General features: G+C 42.1%; 1 protein-coding gene across 10 annotated transcripts in view; it reads left to right on the forward strand.

The window, feature by feature from the left end:
- Positions 1-25228, forward strand: part of ablim2 (actin binding LIM protein family, member 2) — a 153648-nt gene that overhangs the window by 25329 nt on the left and 103091 nt on the right. For 4 of the 10 annotated variants that reach the window (XM_061709478.1, XM_061709476.1, XM_061709475.1 and 1 more), the window contains exon 1: positions 11504-11763. The exons of 1 other annotated variant lie outside the window; for it this stretch is intronic. In XM_061709478.1, the coding sequence (XP_061565462.1) occupies positions 11748-11763 (16 nt within the window). In that variant the 5' untranslated portion in view covers positions 11504-11747. Of the gene's footprint in view, positions 1-11501; positions 11764-25228 lie in introns of those variants that run through there. 5 more of the 10 variants (XM_061709479.1, XM_061709474.1, XM_061709469.1 and 2 more) reach the window with 3 other exon arrangements.

Here is a 25228-nt window from a genome sequence, read left to right on the forward strand (position 1 = left end):
CTGCTGCTGAGTCACAAGACGCAGTCCGGCGTCCGCCACCAGCTTTTCCTTCCAGCAGTCGCTCTCAGCTTTGCTCCAGGCTGTTTTATTAGTTTTAAGATTCCTGCCTGAAAATTAAACCTCTTGTTTTATTTCAGTCATCTGGTTTAACCCTTGTACTGTCTTTGGGTCAAAATGACCCAATTCTCCTGTTCCTTCTTTCCTCCTGCTCTCTCCTTCCTTCTCCCTTCCTTCCTTCCTTCCTTCCTTCTTTTCTCCCTTATTTCCTTCCTTCCTTCTTTTTTCCCTTTTTTCTCCCTTCCTTCTTTTCTCCCTTCCTTCCTTCTTTTCTTTCTTCTTTCCTTCCTTCTTTTCTTTCTTCCTTCTTTCCTTCCTTCTTTTCTTCTTTCTTTCCTTCCTTCCATCTTTTCTCCCTTCTTTTCTCCCTTCCTTCCTTCTTTCCTTCATTCCTTGTTTTCTCCCTTCCTTCTTTCTTTCCTCCCTTCTTTCCTTCCTTCCTTCTTTCCTCCCTTATTTCCTTCCTTCTCTCCCTTCCTTCCTTCTTTCCTTCTTTCCTTTTGTCCTCCCTTCCTTCCATCTTTCCTCCCTTCCTTCCTTCTTTCCTCCCTTCTTTCCTTCCTTCTTTTCTCCATTCCTTCCTTCTTTTCTCCCTTCCTTCCTTCTTTCCTCCCTTCCTTCTTCCCTCCCTTCTTTCCTTCCTTCCTTCATTTCTCCCTTCCTCCCTTCTTTCCTTCCTTCCTTCATTTCTCCCTTCCTTCCTTCTTTTCTTTCTTCCTTCCTTCCTTCTTTTCTTCCTTCCTTCCTTCCTTCTTTCCTCCCTTCTTCCATTCCTCCTTCCTTGACCCGCAGACATCACAAGGGTTAAAGGAAAGCATTAAGATGTATTTGATCACATTTGCTGTCACGTCTGAGGTTACAGAGGAGGTGTTGGAATAAGTGGTGCAAATAATACTTTCAATGTCTTTGTGACACAATATTAGTGTTCATCTCTTTAGATAAATGTGACATTAACTTAGCTCCGGTCCCAGGAGTTTGGTGGCCCAAAGAAAGTTTTGTTTGTCTGCTCAAAAACTCTCCAAGCGCAAGCACCAAATCACACAAGTGATGGACGAGTTATCGACTAAAATCTGGAAATGGTAATCAAAAAAATATGATTTGAGTTAACGTTCACGAGGAAAGGTTTTTGTGGAGTTGCAACCCCTTTTGAGCAGTTCTTGCTCTTTACATGCTAAAATAAATCTGTGTTTTTTCCAGTACCTGGTTTTTGGCGGGGGCTACGTTCCAAAAAGAACCCCTGATCCGTGAAGTAGCAACCTTTTTTTTTATTATTATTATTATTATACAAGGCTTCAAATTGCGGAGATCAGCCCCGCCCCACTGCGACCCGATTAATTGGATTTGAACGGGAGAAAATGAAAAATGATTATGAAAATAAATACAATAAGTACAGTAGGACAAATTGTGACTAGCGTGAATTTCCCTGCTCTTCTGATGCCGCTGCATCCCGACTCTCTGTAGCGTCTTTTTCTCCTAAAGCCGCGGTGCAGGTGTGTTTTTTCCAGAGAAGAACATAGTTATGGGTCGTTGTTGTCGCTCTTTTTCCTCTGGGCAAAAAGATAAAACAGCCATGCTTGATTGTTTGAGCATTTTATTTCTGCTGGTTTTATATTCAAATCCTTGTACCCGGAATTGACAAATTCTAATGTGCACGCGGATAATGTTTTTCCTGCACCAAGCAAAGACAGTAGACCTTCTGATCAGCTGTTTCACTTCATGCCGGTGATCCCTACTTTCTTACTACTAGCTGCTGATTTTATTGCCGAACCTTTATCGTTTATTTTTAATCTTAGTCTTGTCAGTAACGTGATCCCAAAAGTCTGGAAATCTGCCTTCATCCTTCCCCTGCTGAAAGGGGGTGACCCCTCAAATGTTAATAACTATAGGCCGATCTCCAAACTGTGCATTTTGGCAAAGTTATTCGAAAAGCTTGTTAGCAATCAACTCAAGGACTATTTAGACTCTAACAATATCTTATCCCAATATCAGTCTGGGTTTAGGAAACAGCACAGCACTGTTACTGCTGCCCTCAAGGTGATAAATGACATCATTGAGGCGATTGACTGTAAAAAGATTTGCGTTGCTCTATTCATTGACATGTCAAAAGCTTTTGATACAGTTGATCATAGCATACTGATTGATATGCTCCACCATATAAGTGTGTCTAGGCAAGCAGCATCTTGGCTTGCCAACTATTTGCTAGAACACAATGTGTTAAGATGTCAGGATCTACCTCTTCCTTTTTGACTGTATCAAAGGGCGTGCCTCAGGGTTCTGTGTTAGGACCAATACTGTTTTCCATTTATGTCAATAACCTCTGCGAAAATTTATCAAATGCTATGTATCACTTTTATGCTGACGATACTATTATTTATTGTTGTGCGTCATCTATTGTACAGGCCTTTGACTTTTTACAATCAGTGTTTGATGTTGTACAGTCTCGCTAGAAGCTAAAATTGGTTTTAAACTCTGACAAAACCAAATTCATGCTGTTTTCAAATGCAAGTGAGCTGCCACCAAATCTTCCTAACATCTTAACTTTTCAAGGAAAAGAAATTGAATCAGTGTCAAGCTATAAGTACTTGGGCTTTCTTCTTGATTGCCAATTATCCTTCAAATCCCACATTGCAAATCTGGTCTCCAAGCTCAGGGTGAACTTAGGATTCTTCTTTCGAAACGAAGCCTGCTTCTCCCTCAGTGCTAGGAAGTATCTGGTAACATCAACATTCTTGTCTCTGCTGGATTATGGTGATGTGTACATGAATGCATCTGCCCAGTGTCTGCGGTCGCTTGACACTGTGTATCATTGTGCCTTGAGATTTGTCACTGGCTGTAAACATCTTACCCACCACTGTACCTTGTATGCCAAATCCGCTTGGGCATCTTTATATGTACGCAGGCGTATGCATTGTTTGCGCATTATTTATAAAACCCTTCTCGGATTGATCCCTGCTTACCTATGTACATATCTCCATAGAAGCCAAAGCCATTATGGCCTGCCCTCACATGATGCTTTGCACTTTATTGTTCCACGTGTTGGCACTGAGCTGGGAAAAAGAGCTTTTAAATTCCCCCTTTGCTTGGGACACCTTTCAGAAAGACTTAAAACTGACAGACCTGATATCTTTCGATGACTTTGGTTCGATCCTGAAGGACCTTGAGCATGAAAGCATTGGACAGTGTCTCTGTACCTGATGGTAGTTATGTCTTCCTCAACATCTGCACTTGATATGATTGATGTGATTATGTACTGTTAACTGGCTGTGACCTCCTATGCATCTGCACTTCATAAGATGTGGTTTTATCATTTTATTGCTACTTTGTTCCTCTGTTATTGTTTTGTATTCTGACGCTGTCACTGACGTGCACCTCCCAAAAATTGTAACTACGCGTCGAGGCGACGCAGACCAAACGCAGACGGAGAGGGCTGTGATTGGTTTGCTTGGTAGCAACGCATTTCCGGTTTCCGGTTTGAAGGAGTCGTGAACTCTCAGTGCTCTTTTCTTCGTGTATGTGTGATTTTTTTGGTTTTGTTTTTTGCACAATAGTTGTCCTTATCTCTTTCACTGTGACCAGAAAAAGTCGGTTAAACCATTCAGGAAAAGATCGCTGATTAGCGGCCACGGGGGGTACTGCACCGCAGAGAAATGGAGTGACGGAAAAGTCCGAAGGGTTCACAACGGCGTCATGGCGTTGACGGTTTGTCAAAGTCCATAGATGGACAACCAGCACTTTTGGAAAGAAGTTCAGGATAATCCATGAGAGTTTTTTTGTATTTCAGTGAGTGGATTAACCAACTCACGTTGTTTTGCACTGAAACCGCCGCCAGCATAGTTACAAATGCGTATGTAGGAGCATCAACGAGAAGAACGCCCCCCCCCCCCACCGGGTCATCTGGTTCAGTTCTGTCCTGAGTGTTTGGCTCGGTGCCTAATGAGTCTGCTTACTCCATCATCGTAGAAGTAGCCATTGTTTCTCAGTGGACTTGAACGTGGAGAGCGTCCAACATTATTACCGTGAGCCGAAGGTGACCCTGCACCAGATGAACGCTGAATGAAATCATTGTTTTGCTGCAGTTTACGCTCACATCATGTAACCATTGACCGTATGCTCGGGCCATCAAAACAGCTTCAGAAAAATCAAATGTGCAATTAGTGAGTTAAGTCACCCCGACATGATTGTTACCTCATTACAAAAATATCCGCTGGAAACCCAACATCAACAGTTTCAGCAGGCCGTCACCATCAATCTTCCCTCGGAAACTAAACCACCAAGCTCCTTCGCTGTTTAACAGCGACTTCTTTCACTTTTCAGGTCCATGATCGTTACATCCTGTGGTCCTATGTTTGATTTGAGATCTGACCTTACGTCAGGAGCTGGTTTCATTACTACAACAGCAGGGACCCGTTAACTGTTGCTGTTCACGGGATGTTGATTGGAGGTCAGCTCAGACTGTGTATACTGTTTATGTTTTGTAATTATATATTTTTTACTTTTTCCATCCTTCTTTCGCTGCATGTGTGTTGTGTGTACTGCTGCTGCACAAAGCGAATTTCCCCACTGAGGGATGAATAAAGGACTATCTAATCTAACCTAAGAGAGGCCTGGTATTTTGGTCCGTTCCTCCATGATCTCCTCTAGAGCAGTGATGTTTTGGGGCTGTCGCTCGACAACACGGACTTTAACTCCCTCCAAAGATTTTCTATGGGGTTGAGATCTGGAGACTGACTAGGCCACTCCAGGACCTTGAAATGTTTCTTGGGAAGCCACACCTTCGTTGCCTGGGCGATGTGTTTGGATCATTGTCCTGCTGAAAGACCCAACCACGTTTCTCTTCTTTTTTTTTTCTCGGTCTTGAAGTGCCTTTCTTTTTTTTTTTATCATTTTATTTTTCTGAGAGAAACATACAGAATAGCTTCAACACAACCATACTTTCACAGCAAGGCAAACGGATATGTACAGTTTGACTTACTTATTTCCCTCTGTTACTCTCCCTTCCATTTTGTAATATGCAAAATATAACATGAACATAAGAACAATGATGTCACACTTCCTTTCCAATATCTGAAAGTCAAAAATCTGGTACTTCAAGTCATGCACAAAGGTACTTATAGCAGTTCAGGTCTCCGTGCACCTATGTATCCTGTCCATTTGTAGCACCATCTCTCAAATGTCTCTGATTGTAGCCTTAGAGCAAATGTCAATTTCTCCATAGTATAGATTTCTTGAACAGTTTTTTGCCAGTCTTCCATTGTCGGTGCATTGAGTTGTAACCACTTCCTTGTTATGGCCTTCTTCGCTCCAATCAATAACATCTTCATTAGATATTTATCTGCTTTCGCTTGAGTATGCAATGCCATGGTACCAAAATACATTATGCTGACATCAAATTGTACAGTAATTTGAAATATGTGTGACCCAGCCATGTTTCATCTTCAATGTCCTGCTGATGGAAGGAGGTTTTCACTCTAAATCTCACATACATGGCCCCATTCATTCTTTCCCTTATACTTTCCCTTATACCAGGGGTCTTCAACCCTGGTCCTCAGGACCCCCCTGTCCTGCATGTTTTTGATGCTACCCTGCTTCAGCAAACCATGATACAAGTAACTGTGTCATCAACAGAGTTGTGCAGACCTTGGTGACAAGTGTAGCATATATTTGGCTGTAACTATTGAAATAAAATGCAGCAAATAGCTAGAGGTAGGCTAGTAACCTCAGAAGACTAGATTCAGCCGAGGAGAACACGTATGATACACAATGAATGACACAGAGGCAGATGGCTTCAGTTTAGGTACCGTTTATTAGAAAAAACACAAATTAAATTACTCAAACGTTGAAAAATAAATATGGCCACGTAAAAAATAAACTTTCTTCAAGTAATTGAAATTCAAATTAACAAAAAAATATAAACAATTACTCCAGCTTAGTTAGCTTATGTCAGGTGCACCATTAGTTTCAATTCTGTTCCGTTCCACACCGTTTACTCAATGTGTGGAATAAAAGAAAATACAACAACTCAAAACCATCCCAAAAACAACCCACCAAAACGTAAACAAATTAATGTGGGTTCCCCACTCAAAAAATAAAGTTCACTGTTCTTCACAGTTCTGTTCTTCACAGTTCTGTTCTTCACAGTTCTGTTCTTCACAGTTCTGTTCTTCACAGTTCTGTTCTTCACAGTTCTGTTCTTCACAGTTCTGGTCCTCAGCACCGGTCAAAGCAGTCAGTCAGTCAGTCAGTCAGTCAATTAGTCAATCTGGGTGCTGGGTCCAAGCGTTTGGTTGAGTGAATGGGGCAGAAGAGATGAATGGGGGGGGGGGGGAGTTTTGCTGCAGTGGCCTACCGCTGTGGCAGACACATGATTACTGTTGAGTATGATTCCTGGTTCCTCCACGTGGACTCCTGATCACTGGATTCTGGAATAGCTCACCATCCGGGATCACAAAACCTGGCCTGGTCAAACATAAGGCCAGAGCTCTTATTACAGGTTATCACTTACACAGAAAATAATTATTTGCTGGTCATCTTATCCATAAATGTACTGATTAAATAGTTCAAGCATTTTAACTAAACAGTACTTGCGCACTGAATGTGCGTTCCTCACCGCAGCATCAGCTGTTACCAATCAGCTGATTGACACGCTGCGTCAACATAAAACAAACATTTTAACAAAAGACCCGGTAATTAATAAACAAAACAAACCAAAACAAAACATGCCTTACTGGAAGTGCTAAAGTTCAGGTAACTCAGTGATTTGGAAAAAAAACTAAATGACTAAACTTAAAACACAACTCACCAATTCAGGCAGTCAAGTATTCAACAGGTTTCTGACATCGACAATCAAGTATTCAGTTTTCAGACTTCGACAACCTCCCGACAGCCAGTGGACAATCTGCAGTTGGCAACAAAGTGGCTGTTAACCGCCATATGACACTTTATTGTGAAAACGCCAGCAACACTTTACTAACCTGCAGCCGCTCCGCTCCGTGCATCAGCCCCCATTCATCCACAATGAGAGCGTCTGCTTCCTGTAAATAGCGGAGCGGCTCAGCTGATTGGCTGAACGCTAGTCACATGACGTCACACTGACGGGGTCAGAATGAGCTTGAAATGAGTTTATAAATATAAACATAAATATATATAAAAAATATAAATATGAAATAACTGCTCATTTAGCACCTGGGTTACACAAGCTAATTAGGACTATTAATTAGAATCAGGTGTGTTGGTGCAGGGAAACATCTAAAACATGCAGGACAGGGGTCCCAAGGACCAGGGTTGAAGACTCCTACCTTACACGGATCAGTCGTCTTGGTCCCTTTTTTAGAAAAACATCCCCAGAGCATGATGTTTCCACCCCCATGCTTCACAGTAGGTTTGGTGTTCTTTGGATGCAACTCAGCTTTCTTTCTCCTGCAAACACCAAGTTGTGTTTCTACCAAAAAGTTCTATTTTGGTTTCACCTGACCATATAACATTCTCCCAATCCTCTCTGCATCCTCCAAATGCTCTCTAGCAAACTTCAGACCTGGACATGTCCTGTCTTCAGCAGGAACGTCTGTCCCTGCAGGATCTGAGTCCCTGATCGTAGTGTGTTACTGATGGTTCCTTTGTTAATATGGATATTGTTGATGATTAAAAGTGAAGAACGCGAGCTTCCAACACTGCAGTTAAATTTAGCAGTTATTGATGGTCCAAACAGGTTAGCCCAGGGGTCGGCAACCAAAAATGTTGAAAGAGCCATATTGGACCAAAAACACAAAAAACAAATATGTCTGGAACCGCAAAAAATGAAAAGTCTTGTATCAGCCTTAGAATGAAGACAACACATGCTGCATGTTTCTATATTAGTTACTGTATAACTGGGGGAAGATTTTTTTTTGAAAAAAAGACGAAATAAAGGAAAAAAGAAGAAAAAAAAGAAGAAAGAAGAGAAAAAAAAGGGGAAAAAAGAAAAAAGAAGGAAAAGAGGAAAAAAGAAAAAAAAAAGGAAAAAAAAAAAGGTCAAACATTTTTGAAAAAGTTCCAGGAGCCACTAGGGCGTCTGGTTAAAATTAATTATATCTGGGTTTATGGGCTTTATGTGAATGCTGGTGTACTTATACACATATATACATATATATTTATCTTTGTAATGATTGCTTCTTGTTAAAAGTATAGTGTTAAAACCTGAAATCTTCTTTCCTCCTCTCAGAAAGTGATGAACCAGTTTTACAGTTGTCATCCTCTGAAGCCCAGAACAATCACCAGACCAGCCTGTTTGTTCTGGCCATTTACTTTTATTGTTGTCAGATTCGGTTTATGCATGGGACCTGAGCTGAGCCTCCCCAGTGCCACCGCTACGCGCCCGCCAACACAGTGGAGGTGAACTGATGGGGGTTTGCTCTAGGCCTGTGTTGAAAAGATTCTAAATCGATTCGCATATGAATTCCTAAAAATCGATTCATATGCGTAGAGATCGATTTTTTTTCATCATTACATTAGAACTTTTGGTATTTTTTTATTTATGTCCACAAAATAATGTTTTGTTGGACACAAGAATAACTAGTACCATGTTTTTGCCTTTAAATATGTTTAAAGGTATGAAAACATTAAAGTTTTCAGTTATAATTGCATAAATTATCTATATTTCATTACTTTATATACTGTCTTGGGGTTACATTTGCATAAAATGCTGAAAACCAAATTCTCAAAAATGTAAAACCGAAATAGACCAAAAATGGAAAAAATTAAAATGGAATGTGGAAAAAATGAAACCGATTTCACACCGATTTGCGGTGCGTGGCTGGCCTTGAATGATGCCAGTTTTGTGAGCGAAATGGCATGCGGCACTTGACTCATGTTTGTCGCAGGCATCTCCGAGACGTTTCCAGTTTTTGTAGCCACCTCTTATAAAAGTAGTCTCTGTGTGCATCTCCGGAAAATGTCTGCAAGCCTTACAACACACTGCATCTTGAGCTTTACTGTATTCTATCCACTTGTACTTCCCATTCCAGTTGGCATTAAATGACCGTGATTTTCCACCAATGACAGTAGCTGGGAAAGCTATTAGCTTGGGTTGAGTGGCCGGCTCCTCAATCGGTGATAAATCCGATGGTGTGTGGATTAGTGGATTAAACTGTTCAAGAGGTGCCACCAGTGGTCGGCCCTCTTGGTGGGTCGAGGCCGGTGCCGGGTCATTAAAGTTAGCACAAAGGCTAGCATGACTATCTGAGGATGTGGCGGTTTCCCCCTTATTCCCTGAGTCAATAAACGTATACTGGTGACCATCCTCTTTAGGCACAGCCCGGTCTGAGCTTTCTTCAGTCAGTAGACGGGGTCTTTTGAAAAAGTGTCTCAAAGACAGCTGTTGTACCTAAATGACCCGCCTTCTGACCCGCTCGTGAACTGAAACATGACGCGCAACATCAGTCAATTATAAAAAAAATATATATTTATTTTTTTATTTTTTCCATGAATCTTACTGGGTGGGCAAAGCTGTCAATATGGGGGGGCCTGTGCACATCCAGGCCCCCCCTTAGATCCGCCCCTGTGATTGGTCCTTACAGCATCATTAGCTGCCAATACTTGCTGTTGAATCTCAATATAATACTAGTAGTAATATGTTGCAGAACTACAGTCATATCATTCATGCAACAGCTCACAAAACAGTTTTAATAACACTAACCCAAATCAATATCGGAATCTGATCGGATCATATCAAATCTTGATAATCGATCTGAATCTTAACCCTTGTACTGTCTTTGGGTCAAAATGACCTAATTCTCCTGTTCCTTCTTTCCTCCTGCTCTCTCCTTCCTTCTCCCTTCCTTCTTTTCCCCCCTCGTACATTCTTTCCTTGTTTTCTCCTTTCCTTACTTCATTCTTTTTCCCTTCCTTCCTTCTTTCCTCCCTTCCTTCCTTCTTTCCTCCTTCCTTCCTTCCTTCCTTCCTTCCTCCCTTCCTTCCTTCCTTCTTTTTTCCCTTTCTTCCTTCTTTCCTCCCTTCCTTCCTTCTTTCCTCCCATATTCCCTTCCTCCCTTCTTTCCTTCCTTCTTTTCTCCCTTCCTTCCTTCTTTCCTCCCTTCCTTCCTTCCTTCCTTCCTTCTTTTTTCCCTTTCTCCCTTCTTTTCTTCCTTCCTTCCTTCCTTCCTTCCTTCCTTCCTTCCTTCCTTCCTTCCTTCCTTCCTTCCTTCCTTCCTTCCTTCCTTCCTTCCTTCCTTCCTTCTTTTCTCTCTTCCTTCCTTCTTACCTTTCTTCCTTCTTTTCCTCCTTCCTTCCTTCCTTCCTTCCTTCCTTCCTTCCTTCCTTCCTTCCTTCCTTCCTTCCTTCCTTCCTTCCTTATTTTCTCTCTTCCTTCCTTCTTTCCTTTCTTCCTTTTTTCCCCTTCCTTCCTTCTTTTCCTTCCTTCCTTCCTTCCTTCCTTCCTTCCTTCCTTCCTTCCTTCCTTCCTTCCTTCCTTCCTTCCTTCCTTCCTTCCTTCCTTCTTTCCTTCCTTCCTTCCTTCCTTCTTTTCTCCCTTCCTCCTTCTTTCCTCTCTTCCTTTGTTCCTTCCTTCCTTCTTTTTTCACTTCCTTCCTTCTTTTCTTCCTTCCTTCCTTCCTTCCTTCCTTCCTTCCTTCCTTCCTTCCTTCCTTCCTTCCTTCCTTCCTTCCTTCCTTCCTTCCTTCTTATTCTCTTCCTTCTTTCTTTCCTTCCTTCCTTCTTTTCTCCCTCTTTTCCCCCTTCCTTCATTCTTTTCTTCCTTCCTTCCTTCCTTCCTTCCTTCCTTCCTTCCTTCCTTCCTTCCTTCCTTCCTTCCTTCCTTCCTTCTTTCCTCCCTTCTTCCCTTCCTCCTTCCTTGATCCCAAGACAGCACAAGGGTTAAGAATCAGGAATCAAATCAATTCTTGACATTTGAATTGATATCCAGCCCTAGTTTGTGACATCACAGAATATGTTGCAGAACTACAGTCATATCATTCATGCAGCAGCTGAAAAAACAGTTTTAATAACACAAACCCAAATCAATATCGGTATCAAATCGAATCAAATCTTGATAATCGATTCTGAATCTTAAGAATCGAATCGATTCTTGACATTTGAATGGATCCTCAGTCCTAGTTTGTGACATCACAGAATCCTGTAAATCTGAGCAACTCTTTCTTTTCAGACTTAACCAAAAACTTAAACTTGCTATACCTGAAAAAGCCGCCCCACAACACACACGCAAACATTTCTTTTCCCTTTTTGGGTAATTTTCCATGTGATGGTCCGTCAGCGGTGATCCACCAGTGCTGTCATTGCTGCGAGGAGTGGCCTGATAACGCGCTGAAACACCTCAGGTTTATCACCGAGCTGTCAGACCTGAGCCCGGCCGGGGACTGGGAGCACTGGGACACACCCAGTCCAGATTACGAGCAGGAGGAGGTGTCGCTCTCTCAGCGCCGCACGCTTCTATTTATACCGGATAGTTGCAATAGCTCCGAGAGAGAGGGAGAGGGAGGGAAACAGAGAGAGTCATATGACCTTCAGCCCATTCCACAGATAGTGACGGACAGAGTCCTCACTCTGAGCTCACATCTATCATTACACCGGAGCGTGCAGTAGGATGTGTCGCAACACCGTTGCTGGACTCTGAAAGCATTTTTCTGGGATATTGTCATTTATTCTCACAGTCGGGGGGACATCTATTTTCTCGTTTGGGGCCATCGACTCAGTCAGCGGCAATGCCAGAGGAGAAAGGTACAGTAACTCGTGACTTTAATAAGCTTTAATTAGCTGCTTGTGACTCGTTCATGTTCATTTACAAGGACAGGAGAGAGTTTGTAGCCCAGCACTCTACTCGTCTGTGTTTCCTCTGCATCCTCGCTGCTGTTTCATGTCCAACGCTGGGAGGGTTTCAGGAGAAGTTGGGTTTTATCTTGAGCTTAATCACCTCTTATGTAATTGGACTAGAAAGGGGCACTTTCTCGGTGGATGTGAGTGACGGACAGAGGTGTCAAGTAACCAAGTACAAATACTTCGTTACCTTACTTAAGTGGAAATTTTGGTTGTCTATACTTCACTGGAGTAATTATTTTTCAGACGACTTTTTACTTTTACTCCTTACATTTTCACACAATTCCTGCAACTAAACTTGGATGTACATTAGGAATGGGTGATATTTTACCGTTCACGATATATATCGTCAAAAAAATTCCTCACGATAAGAATTTGTCATCTCGCGGTAAAAACGATAAATTCCCGTTGATGATGTTTTTGTGTAAAGCTGATTTTTGGAAGGAAGGAAGGGAGGAAGGAAGGAAGGAAGGAAGGAAGGAAGGAAGGAAGGAAGGAAGGAAGGAAGGAAGGAAGGAAGGAAGGAAGGAAGGAAGGAAGGAAGGAAGGAAGGAAGGAAGGGAGGGAGGGAGGGAGGGAGGGAGGGAGGGAGGGAGGGAGGGAGGGAGGGAGGGAGGAAGGAAGGAAGGAAGGAAGGAAGGAAGGAAGGAAGGAAACAAGGAAACAAGGAAGGAAGGGAGAAAAGAGGAAGGGAAGAAGGAAGGAGAGAGCAGGAGGAAAGAAGGAAGGAAGGGAAAAAAGAAGGAAGGAAGGAAGGAAGGAAGGAAGGAAAGGGAGAAGGAAGGGAGAAAACAAGGAAAGGAGGAAGGAAGGAGAGAGCAGGAGAAAAGAAGGAAGGAAGGGAAAAAAGAAGGAAGGAAGGAAGGAAGGAAGGAAGGAAAGGGGAGAAGGAAGGGAGAAAACAAGGAAAGGAGGAAGGAAGGAGAGGGCAGGAGGAAAGAAGGAAGGAAGGGAAAAAGGAAGGAAGGAAGGTAGGAAGGAAGGAAGGAAGGAAGGAAGGAAGGAAGGAAGGAAGGAAGGAAGGAAGGAAGGAAGGAAGGAAGGAAGGAAGGAAGGAAAGAAGGAAAGAAAGAAAGAAAGAAAGAAAGAAAGAAAGATAAATTCCTGTTGATGACGTTTTTGTGTAACGAGATAGATTTATAGTTAAAAAGGTGGAGTTGAATTGGTATTTTTTTTATCGTCATTTTTATCGTTATCGGGATAAATGACAGAAATTATCGTGATACATTTTTTAGTCCATACCGCCCATCCCTAATGTACATTCCAATAAAGGTTAGGATAAATGATAACATGCCTCTGAAGTTTGACTTTTTGCACCATTACAATACTTATAGGCAACTAGTCATCATATCTCCCGCTCTCTGAAACACATGTTAATGCTCAATAGTACACATATATGCTTCTTTAATATATTTGCATTATACATTCATTTTCAATGGCTTAATGGCTTTTTTCCCCCTTACATTACTTTTACTTTTATACTTTAAGTAGTTTTGAAACCAGTACTTTTATACTTTTACTTGAGTAAAAAACTTGAGTTGATACTTCAACTTCTGCAGGAGTATTTTTAAACTCTAGTATCTATACTTCTACCTGAGTAATGCATGAATGACAGCAGGCTGGTAGGAAGCGGGGGGCTGTGGGGCGACGTGCTGCCGGCCTGCCTGCCTGCCTGCCTGCCTGCATGGCTGCACGGGCCCTGGCAGCAGCCGTGGTTTCCCGGTCCCCCGCCGGCATGCCCGGCTCTGGGAGCTCAGCCATCTGGGCCGCTCACACCGGGAGCTAAGAGCTAATCACTATGATATTTTTATAGTTGTTTACAGTCTCGCTGGTGCTGCATAACAAACTGACCTTTGAGTACTTTGAGATATTTCTACATGTGCTCTGCAAACCCAAGAGGATTTATGTTTCTGATAACATCTCCTTGGTGACTGATGCCATGCTACTGCAGGATTACAGATGGTTTGTTGTTGAAGGGAATTGAATTGATTAGAAAACAACATTCAAGCAGTGAAATAATAATGCTGAACACAGAGACTGATCCATATTCACCAATCAGGTATCAAACTAATTGCACACATCAAAAGAAGAAAAATGTTATGTCATATTTTGTCATTTTAATCAAATACATATACAGGACTGTCTCAGAAAATTTGAATATTGTGATTTTCTGTAATGCAATTACAAAAACAAAAATGTCATACATTCTGGATTCATTACAAATCAACTGAAATATTACAAGCCTTTTATTATTTTAATATTGCTGATCATGGCTTACAGTTTAAGAAAACTCAAATATCCTATCTCAAAAAATTAGAATATTCTGGGAATCTTAATCGTAAACTGTAAGTCATAATCAGCAATATTAAAATAATTTTATTTTAACTTTCATTTTTAATCCACTCTATATTCTTCTGGTCCGTTCTCCTATATGTTCCCCCTCTAACCCGGTACATACATAGGTTCCTCTAAACATCTGTTCCTGCTACAGTTTTAACTAAAAGAAAATGTGCTCCAATACAGCAATAATCTTATTTTAAACACTGCCAAAACTCAAAATCTTAAAGACTTTAACTTAAAACTTAACTAGAACTTAAAATTAGCTTGACACAAATGAAAGTTCAATTGAAACACGTGGGAAAAACACCTCCTAAGATCCTTAGTTTTTTGAGTGAATCAGTGAATTTGTTCAACTGGTGTAAGTTCAGGGTTTTTAAATGCACAGCCATGAACCTACTGGATTATATAATTTAGTCTTAGTGATGTCAATTAACATCTTATGTATATTTACAATTGCTCTTTAACTAAACAAAAATAGGTTTTATCCGATTACTCGATGGAATTTTCAGTAGAATATTCGAAGAATATTCCATAGCTGCAGCCCTAAACAGGATGAATTATTATCATTGACTGGTGGATATGCTAGCTTACCATCAAATACATTTGAGTCAAAGCAGTGTGGACAGTATTGATTGTAAAGCGTCTTGAGTGCTTTAGTCTGCTGGTTTTATTTCCAGCCTCTTGGCGTGTGTTGGTGTCACCACTGAGCATGCTCAGCAGCGGCGCTGCATTAACCACTGGATTAGCTCTGCTGTTTCCCTTTCCTCTGCTCAGTTATATTTACTCCACCAGTGTCTTTCTTTTGTATTCTGTACTCCGTGAAAAACAACAACAGTGCGTGTCCTGCCGACTGCTTTGTAACGATCTATTTCCTGCCAGGAAGGAAAAGAAGGAGTAGTCAGTATTTCAAGTTTCTGACGTGGTGCATTTACTGCCCTTAACCCTTGTGCTGTGTTTGGGTCAAGGGAGGGTGGAGGGAGAGAAGATGGAAGGAAGGAAAGAAGGAAGTAAGTAGGGAAGGGAGTAAGGAAGGGAGAAAAGATGGAAGGAAGGAAAGAAGGAAGTGAGGAAGAAAGGAGAAAAGAAGGAAAGAAGGAAGGGAGTAGGAAAGGGAGTAAGGAAGGGAGAAAAGATGGAAGGGAGGAAAAAAGGAAGTAAGGAAGAAAGGAAAAAAGAAGGAAGGAAGTAGGAAAGGGAGTAAGGAAGGGAGAAAAGATGGAAGGGAGGAAAGAAGGGAGGAATGGAAGGAAGGGAGAAAGGAGAAAAGAAGGAAGGAAGTAGGAAAGGGAGTAAGGAAGGGAGAAAAGATGGAAGGAATGGAGAAAGGAGAAAAAGACGGAAGGAAGCAAGGAAGTAGGAAAGGGAGTAAAGAAGGGAGAAAGGAAGGAAAGAAGGGGGAAAAGGGAAGAAAGAAGGGAGGGAAGAAGGAAGGAATGGAGAAAATAAGGAAAGAAGGAAGGAAAAGCAAAGAAGGTAATACAGGAACGAATGACAGAAGGGAGGTAGGAAGAAAAAGGAGTAAAGGAGGAAAATAGGAAAGGAAGAAGGAAGGAGAGAGCAGGAGGAAAGAAGGATAGAAGAATTGGGTCATTTGCACTCAAAGACAGCACAAGGGTTAAGGTGATGTCCTGCAGGAAACGTGAAAGAAAAGATAAGAATTTTAATGATTTCATTTCAGTGGAGCTTGGCTGTGATAAGTGAACCCTGCACAATGTGGTGAAGTGCTATGAGTATGTGATTACAGGACTGTCTCAGAAAATTAGAATATTGTGATAAAGTTCTTTATTTTCTGTAATGCTTTTATTATTTTAATATTGCCGATTATGGCTTACAGTTTAAGATTAAGATTCCCAGAATATTCTAATTTTTTGAGATAGGATATTTGAGTTTTCTTAAAGTGTAAGCCATGATCAGCAATATTAAAATAATAAAAGGCTTGCAATATTTCAGTTGATTTGTAATGAATCCAGAATGTATGACATTTTTGTTTTTGTAATTGCATTACAGAAAATCACAATATTCTAATTTTCTGAGACAGTCCTATAAATTCCCTTCCCATCCATGACCCCGACTCAGTTGGTTTTGAAGAGAAACGGTCATAAACACACCATAAACATTTCCACCCCCTTCACCTGGTTCTGGTTAGTCTGGGTGAGGTTCTTTCTCTTTGTTGTTCCTGAAGACGAAGGGAGGCGTGTTTGCTGCCGTTACCAGTTTGTTGTTGCGGACACACCTACACAAACACACCCACACACACTCTAACTACGGTGGGTTTCTACACACAGACATTCACGTTGCGTGGCTCTGCAGAGCGGCGGCGCCGTGTTTGATCTGCTTCTAATCAGCATGATTAGCATGCGGTTCTGCACCGGCCCCGGGGCTGACGTCCAGGTTTTGCAGGGGACTCTGGGCCAGCAGGTCTGTGCGTCTGCGGCCCGGCCAAGGACAGAGGATTCTGGGGGCGTGATGTAATGGCTGGCTGGCTGTCAGGCGCCACAGTGACGCCCGTCACCATTCCAGACCTGCAAGTAAACAAACCCCCAGTGGGCCCGTCTGTTTACCGGCAGCAGCCATGACCTTATTCCACATTGAAGAAACATTATTATTATTATTATTATTATTATTATTATTATTATTGTTATTATTATTATTATTATTATTATTATTATTATTATTATTATTATTATTATTATTATTATTATTATTAATGATAATAATAATATTATTATTATTAACAATATTATTATTATCATCATCAATATTATTATTATCAATATTATTATTATTATCATCAATTTTTTATTATTATTATCATCATTATTATATATTTTAATTATTATTATTATTATTATTATTATTATTATCAATATTATTATTATTTCTATTATTATTAGTATTATTATTGCTGTTATTATTATTAATGATAATAATAATATTATTATCATTATTAACAATATTATTATTATCCTCATCAATATTATTATCAATATTATTAGAATCATTATCATTATTATTATCATTATTTTTTTAATTATTATTACCATCATTATTATTATTGTTGTTATAATTTTTTTAATTATTATTATCATCATTATTATGATTATCATTATTATTATCAATATTAATATTATTATTGTCATTATTATTATCAATCTTATTATTATTAATGATAATAATAATATTAACAATATTATTATTATTATTATTATTATTATTATTATTATTATTATTATTATTATTATTATTATTATTATTATTATTATTTTCAATCAAAGGTGAAAAATTGCATTGAATAGCATTGGTCATGAATTAAATTCAGCTTCATTTATATAGCGCCAAATAACAACAAATGTCACGCCAAGCAGGGCTGGGCGATACGACCTCAAATCAATATCACGATAAATTGGGCAGTTTTACCTCGATAACAATAAATGCACGTGTTGTGTGTTTCATTCATGGGTGATTTTCTGGAGGGTTTGGTGAGCAGCAGCTTCTGTGGTCCAGTAGGGTTGGGGTTAGGTACGGTAGATGTTTCCAGCTCCAGTGGTGTCTTTGAGCCTCCGGCTGCTCCTCGTGGGCTCTTCTTTACCTCTCTGAGGAGTCTGAGTTGTGTCTTTAGATTAGATCGCATTTTATGGAAAATTTATGCAGAAACCCAGTAAATCCCAGGAGACTTTCACTTTCACTTTTCACTGCCACTGTGTTTGTGCAGGTAAAGCACCTAATCGTATTGTAAAATGAAGACGATGTCACATAAAGGACGCATGGTGCATCACGCACCGTGCGTGATGAATTCTAACACTGTCAAGTCTGAAACCACCTCTCAGCTGGTTCATTAACTGAATCCCTCCCATCAAACTTCTTGCTTCTTACTCCCAGCAGACAATTGTCTCCACGAGAAAACAAAAAAAAATGCAGGAAGACACAGTGAAAATCCCAAAATAGCTTTTCTTTGAGACGTGATTCTATTGATTACTTTAGAGCTAACACCAGGAAGAACGTTGAAACAGTCTGGAAAAGCAGGAGCCTAATAGAAACAGACAGTTCTAGGTGGTGATGATGTTCTATATTTAAAAGACCCAAAAGAACATGTGTGCTGATCATAACTAACGTCCAAAGCCCGATATATAGATACAGCAACAGCTGGAAGGTGGAAGATGGTGATTATGACATTTATTTATTTGAAAGACTCAAGATAGCTCATGTTGTCTTCCTGGACTTTAAGTTAGGACGGTGAAGCTTCGACCCGTTTCTTATGTTGCTGGTCCTTGTCACAACAAATTAACCCTTGTGCTGTCTTTGGGTCAAGGGAGGAGGAAGGGAAGAGGGGAGGAAAGAAGGAAGGAAGGAAATAAAGGAAGAAAGCAGAAAGAAGGAAGGAAGTAGGAAAGGGAGTAAGGAAGGGAGAAAAGATGGAAGGGAGGAAAGAAGGAAGTAAGGAAGAAAGGAAAGAAGTAGGAAAGGGAGTAAGGAAGGGAAAAAAGATGGAAGGGAGGAAAGAAGGAACTAAGGAAGAAAGGATAAAATAAGGAAGGAAGTAGGAAAGGGAGTAAAGAAGGGATAAAAGATGCAAGGGAGGAAAGAAGGAAGTAAGGAAGAAAGGAGAAAAGAAGGAAGGAAGGAAGGAAGTAGAAAAGGGAGTAAGGAAGGGAGAAAAGATGGAAGGGAGGAAAGAAAGAAGTAAGGAAGAAAGGAGAAAAGAAGGAAGGGAGTAGGAAAGGGAGTAAGGAAGGGAGAAAAGATGGAAGGAAAGAAGGAAGTAAGGAAGAAAAGAAAAAAGAAGGAAGGAAGTAGGAAAGGGAGTAAGAAAGGGAGAAAAGATGGAAGGAAGGAAAGAAGGAAGTAAGGAAGAAAGGAGAAAAGAAGTAGGGAAGGGAGTAAGGAAGGGAGAAAAGATGGAACGGAGGAAAGAAGGAAGTAAGGAAGAAAGGAGAAAAGAAGGAAGGAAGTAGGAAAGGGAGTAAGGAAGGTAGAAAAGATGGAAGGAAGGGAGAAAGAAAGGAAAGAAGGGAGAAAAGGAAAGAAGGGAGGGAGGAAGGAATTGAGAAAAGGAAAGAAAGAAGGGAGGGAACAAGGGATGAATGGGGAAAATAAGGAAAGAAGGAAGGAAAAGCAAAGAAGGTAATAAAGGAACGAATGACAAAGGGAGGTAGGAAGAAAAAGGAGTAAAGGAGGGTAAAAAAGGAGGAAAAGAGGAAAGGAAGAAGGAAGGACAGAGCAGGAGGAAAGAAGGATAGAAGAATTGGGTCATTTTGACCCGAAGAAAGCACAAGGGTTAAACGTGTTCTGGGTCTGAGGAGTTTCAGTTGTTTTGTCCCATTTGTTCTAAAAACATGTATGAAGATGTCCAATAATCCTGGATCTTTGTCACATTTTTCTATCAAAACAATTGTGTTGTGGGAGTAAGCAGCAGTTTGATGGGAGGGAGGTGCACGTTTGTCCGTTTAAAGCCAGATCAATATCCCGCGGACGCTGGAAACAGGCAGCGTGTTTAAATCCCAGCGCTGCTGTAACGCCCCTGTCGTCTCCCTGAGGTGCTAACCCGGCTTGGCACACGCCGCTGTTTTTGCACCAGCGCTGCTCAAACAGCTGACACAAAGCTTTCTACAGAGAGCTCTATTCATGAGTCATGCTGTTTCTCTGTGGGCCGAGATACACGGCCTGCAAAACACACGCGGCTCCCAAAGCTCCTCCACTTTGTGCTCCGGCACTGTCATTCCTGCCGGCGCTGCCCTTTGTGCTTCTCCCCGATCAGCAGAACTGCAGCGCCGCGTCCTCCTTTCCCAGCGCACACGCCCAGTACATGCGCACTGCTCTGATTGTGCGGATTGGTCTCATGAACGCAGCGGTTCCTTCGGCGAGGAGCACGTCGCTGATTCTCAATCAAATCAAATCAAATCAATCTATTTGTATAGCGCTTTGCATGCAAATAAAAAATGCAACACAAAGCGCTTTACACTTTACTTTTCACCGCTTTCCTACTCGGAGGCAGAACCACGGAGACCAAGTATCTGAGATAACAGAGTAAAAGAGTCGTCGTCTCGCTTGGATCGCGGCTGTAACGACCAAACATAACGTTCCACAGTAAACAAACTAACACGCACACAGACCGGGGTCGGATCATTCATACAGGTTTTATTCCCCACTTCTCCAGCTAAATGCAGTTGCTGCAAGTTCTGCGGTGAGATTAACCCCAATCTTCAGATAAAACTAGTTTGTTGAGGAAAAGATATTAACTCTATTTGTAGCTGCAGAGGAAAAATATAATCTCACGAGGAAAACAAAAATATTGCTCACACCTCGGAGCCTCTTCAGCATAATATAGCAGTCAAAAAAGAAAAAAGTAAGAGTAATACAAAACATGTACTGTATGTTGTACTATTATACATATTTATTGAAACACATGGCGAGTCAAACATTTACCAAAGCAGCTGCCAAACACTCCTAAACAAGGTAGCCGGAGACGGTGGTTCTGCAGAACTGCGGCAGTAAATCCTTCTGAAGAGTGGAGCTCCGACGAGGAGCTCCACTCCTTAGAAGGGATTTCATATGGATCCAGACCGTTAATAATCATTATTTTCTCCATATACCGCTCCCTGGCTTCCTTGTTTAAGGTATCCCGGTAAATTCCAGTTCCTTTCCAGCAGTTTAACATCTTTTTTTTGCGTTCCGTCTGCTCACTTGGTGAAACAGAAAAGCGTCCCGTCTTCATTCACTATCAAAACAAATGCACGCGACGGGACAGACAGGATCTTTCTGGCAGTACGCGCTGGTGCTCATGGGAAACGTAGTGTTCTTTCTGGTAAAGCACTACCGCTTTGGTCCACCTCACCGTGGGTTATGGTTCTAACTTTGGGGATGATTAAAAGGCCGGTGCCTGTCGTTCATACCAGAGATGTTTGAGGTCCGTGCAGTCCGCTCAGATGAAACTGGGACCCCCAGACCATTTCCTCCAGGAGCTGGTCTGGTATTCCCCAAACCCTAAAGCTGGAAGCTGGAAACGATCACAGGTGTCGGCCCCCAACACAACAGCACACTGTTTGCATGCACATACTTCTCGATCCAGCTTGAGTTTTTAACAGGCTGATTCAATTTGCTAACTCAGATCTTGAGTTAGGAGTTATGAAGCTTGCAGTGGACTGACTGGTTGCATTATGTCCGGAGCCAAAAGCATGGAAAGGTTGTGGTAGGAGCAGCTGCAGGAACACGTGGGGCCGGTTTTGATGCCGTGAGTCTAACATGCCGCACAAGTCCTCTGTGGAAGGAAGGAGAAGTTCTCACACAAAAGGCTTATTCACCACGTCGCTTTCCCCAGCTCCACCTGGGGTGTAACGAGCTTCTTGTAACACGGTTACAATCAGAATTAAAGCTGCAAGCAGCGATGAACGGGCCCTCGCACACTTGTGCACATTCAGGCATGTAGATTCTTCAGGCCTGGACATTTAGCGGATGAAACCACCCACGACTCTATATCAAACCATTCAAAAGTTATGGTAGAAAGTAGGAACTATCAGACATCGACCAATCAGAAGAAGGGGTGGGGCTTATTTGCACCAATCACATTCAAGGACTCAATACCGAGTCCGATGACACCACCCACGAGTCTTAATGTCAAACCATTCAAAAGGCCAAGCCCATTAATGCAAACCATGAAATATCACATTTATCACCAGGCTTGGCTTGGTGCAAAATTTGGTGACTTTTGGGGCACGTTTAGGGGGGCAAAAAGGCCCTCATTTTGTCGGAAGGAGGAAAAAAAACGAGGAAAAGAATTCCTACAGATGCAATAGGGCCTTCGCACTGTAAGTGCTCGGGCCCTAATTATTTAATTGGAAAAAACTTCACGGTTTGAGTTTTACTGATAAGCAGAAATGGCCTTTGTGTCTCTGATTGGATGACATGTACTTGTCTGGGCGAGGAAAGAGCCAGAAGAGTTCAAGGGTCGATGTGTCTCTGTGTTTGATCCCGCGGGGAGAGATCAGAGGCTGCAGGTCAGTTCGTGTCACGGTGACTTCCAGTAACGAACCGGACACTTTCAAGAAACTTCCAGCGGCGGGAAGGCAGGACAAATCAATCTAAAAAGAAAAGGATTGAGTGGCCTTTATTGACAGTGGTGAGAAAAGAGCAGATGGAGAGAGGAAGACACAGCAAAGGGCCAAAGACCGGGACCTGAACTCGGAGACTGCAGCCTGAAGGTGCCCAAAGGTGAACTCTTTTAGCTCAGAACTATTATTATTATTATTATTATTAGTAGTAGTTGTATTAATTGTACTAACTAAAGGAGAGTAGTACTTCGGTGTGCCTTGGTGAGCCTCTAAAGCCCACTAAGACTAGATGATTCTATTGATGCGCAGCGACATGGAAAGCTATAGATCTGGAAGTGATGTCATGTGAGCGTTTGGCCGGAGGTAGCAGCACTAGATGGTTAACTTATGGCACTTTTCCACCAGCACCTACTCGGCTTTGCGCTTTCCCACTAGGGGTCTAATGTGCCGAGTAGATACTTTTATGTAACTATTTTGCAGAGGTTCTAAGCGTCTGAGTCGGCTGTATCTGACATCATCACATTACAGGCCACCGATTGGTCGGGGGGTTGGAGTCAGACGTCTGAGTCAGGAGGAGGAAATCAGAGAAAGAGACTCTGACGGATTCTTGTTCATTTTATTCAACAGCAATGGCAGCAAAAGTCTGTTTCATGATCCAACTCTGAGGGTCAGATGTTCATAAACCTGGTGCTGAGGAGAGAATTAAAAAGGGATCTAGACGGTTGATAAGGAACGACCAGATCTACCAGGAGCTCTGTCTCTTCATAGCTGCTCACGGCTCCAGCTGACTTTTCAGCAGCACCAAGACAAACTAACAAAAAAAAAAAAAAGTGTTGCCGCTTGAAGTTTCTCTCTCTCACATTTTTTTACTGGATATCAAACACAAGCCACAGACCCAGCAGCACATCTATCATCTCCTCCAGGTTCTACATTTTGGCAGGGTGGAGGAGGTGCAGCCACTCAAGCTGATGGGACACAGGTGTGGCCCGTCAGCCTCTCCACCCTGCCAGCCTTATAAGGGAGTCTGCTGTGAAGGAGCTGTTGGAGAGGCTGCTGCTGGAGCTGAAGCACGTGTGTTGGTGTCTTGGAGAATAAAAAGGGTTGTGCACTGAAACGCCGTGTCCTCTCTATCCTGTCGGTCGGGCCCCATGGCACTCGCCGTGCTACATACATCTTTAGTGTTGTTGTCTTCTTCGTTTAGATCACACAATCAAATACGTCACAGCAGCTTCACTCCAACCTCCTAGTTCTGATCCAGGTGCTGAATTGTAGTGGAAAAGAAACCAGGCCGAGTTGAGATGAGTAGAGCCGAGTAGGTGCTAGTGGAAAAACGCCACTAGTGGACTATGTTCATAGGAACAAGTGAAAGTTGCCAAGGTCAACGACTCCTGCTGCGTCCTGCTGTGGTAATGCGAGTATCCTGTGGTTGACACCAGGAATGCTGCAGGGCACCATGAAACCCCCGTGAGTTCAGGGAACACTATTTTTAGTGGGTGTAGGAGCACGGGCGCCTCAGAAGGCATGTGAGATATAGCAGCTATGCGTTGCATAGCGAAGTGGCGCAGTGTATATATAAATGAGCAGCTCTTCCAACGTACGGTGAGACGGTGCAGCTACGTGCCCGCCGTGCTGTGTGTCTGTACAGGTGCTAGGCTGGACAGATATTCAGAGGTGTCTTCAGTATTCACATTCATTACTCAGGTAGAAGTATAGATACTAGAGTTTAAAAATACCCCTGTACAAGTTGAAGTATCAACTCAAGTTTTTTACTCAAGTAAAAGTATAAAAGTACTGGTTTCAAAACTACTTAAAGTATAAAAGTAAAAGTAATGTAAGGGGGAAAAAGCCATTGAAAATGAATGCATCTTAGTATAATGTAAATATATTAAAGAACCATATATGTGTACTATTGAGCATTAACATGTGTTTCAGAGAGCAGGAGATATGATGACTAGTTGCCTATAAGTATTGTAATGGTGCAAAAAGTCAAACTTCAGAGGCATGTTATCATTTATCCTAACCTTTATTGGAATGTACATCCAAGTTTAGTTGCAGGAATCTGAGGGAACGGATGTAAGAACAAAACTGGACAAGAACATCTGAAACAACCACAACCAAATTCACTCTATCCGGATGGAGCAATTTAACTGGATAGTTTTTTTTAAAGGCCGAAATGAAATAGAGTAACGAGGCTGTTTTTAAAATGTAAGGAGTAAAAAGTACAGATAATTGCGTGAAAATGTAAGGAGTAAAAGTAAAAAGTCGTCTGAAAAATAATTACTCCAGTGAAGTATAGATAACCAAAATTTCTACCAAGGTAACGAAGTATTTGTACTTCGTTACTTGACACCTCTGCAGATATTGGACCTTCAGCGTGGTCCAGAGGCTTCCGGCGGCGTGGCTGTGCGCAGGGCACGCCTGCAGTGCTGGGTAGCTCAGCTGGCTGCCCGTTTGGCTGCCACCTTTGAGGCAACGACACAGCAGTGGCTGGTAGCCAGAGCAGAGTCCAGCCAGGCTGATTGATGATGGGAACAACTGGCCTCCCGGACCAGTGTGGGGGTGGTTGAGGGTGGGCGGGGGTCTGTGTGCTGGACAACATGTGATACATTTCTAGTTTGCAGCTGACTAGTCCACCTAGAAGACCTGTGTTGTCCTGGGTGCTCAGGTCTCAGTCCTCATGGTAACGTGACTAGGGCTGCAACTAACTGTGGCAGGGTGGAGGAGCTGCAGCCACTCAGGCTGACGGGACACAGGTGTGGCCCGTCAGCCTCTCCACCCTGCCAGCCTTATAAGAGGAGAAGCTGCTGCTGAGACTGGTGGGTCAGATTGAAGCTGAAGCTGCTGAGGGAAGCTGTGCTTGTGCACGTGTGTCCTGGGTGTTTGGCAATAAAGGGTTCTGCACTAAACTCCGTGTCCTCTCTATCCTGTCGGTCGGGCCCCGTAGCACTCGCCGTGCTACACTAACGACTATTTTAATAGTCGAC

The sequence above is a fragment of the Cololabis saira genome, chromosome 20 (genome assembly GCF_033807715.1).
Source record: "Cololabis saira isolate AMF1-May2022 chromosome 20, fColSai1.1, whole genome shotgun sequence".
NCBI lineage: Eukaryota > Metazoa > Chordata > Actinopteri > Beloniformes > Belonidae > Cololabis > Cololabis saira.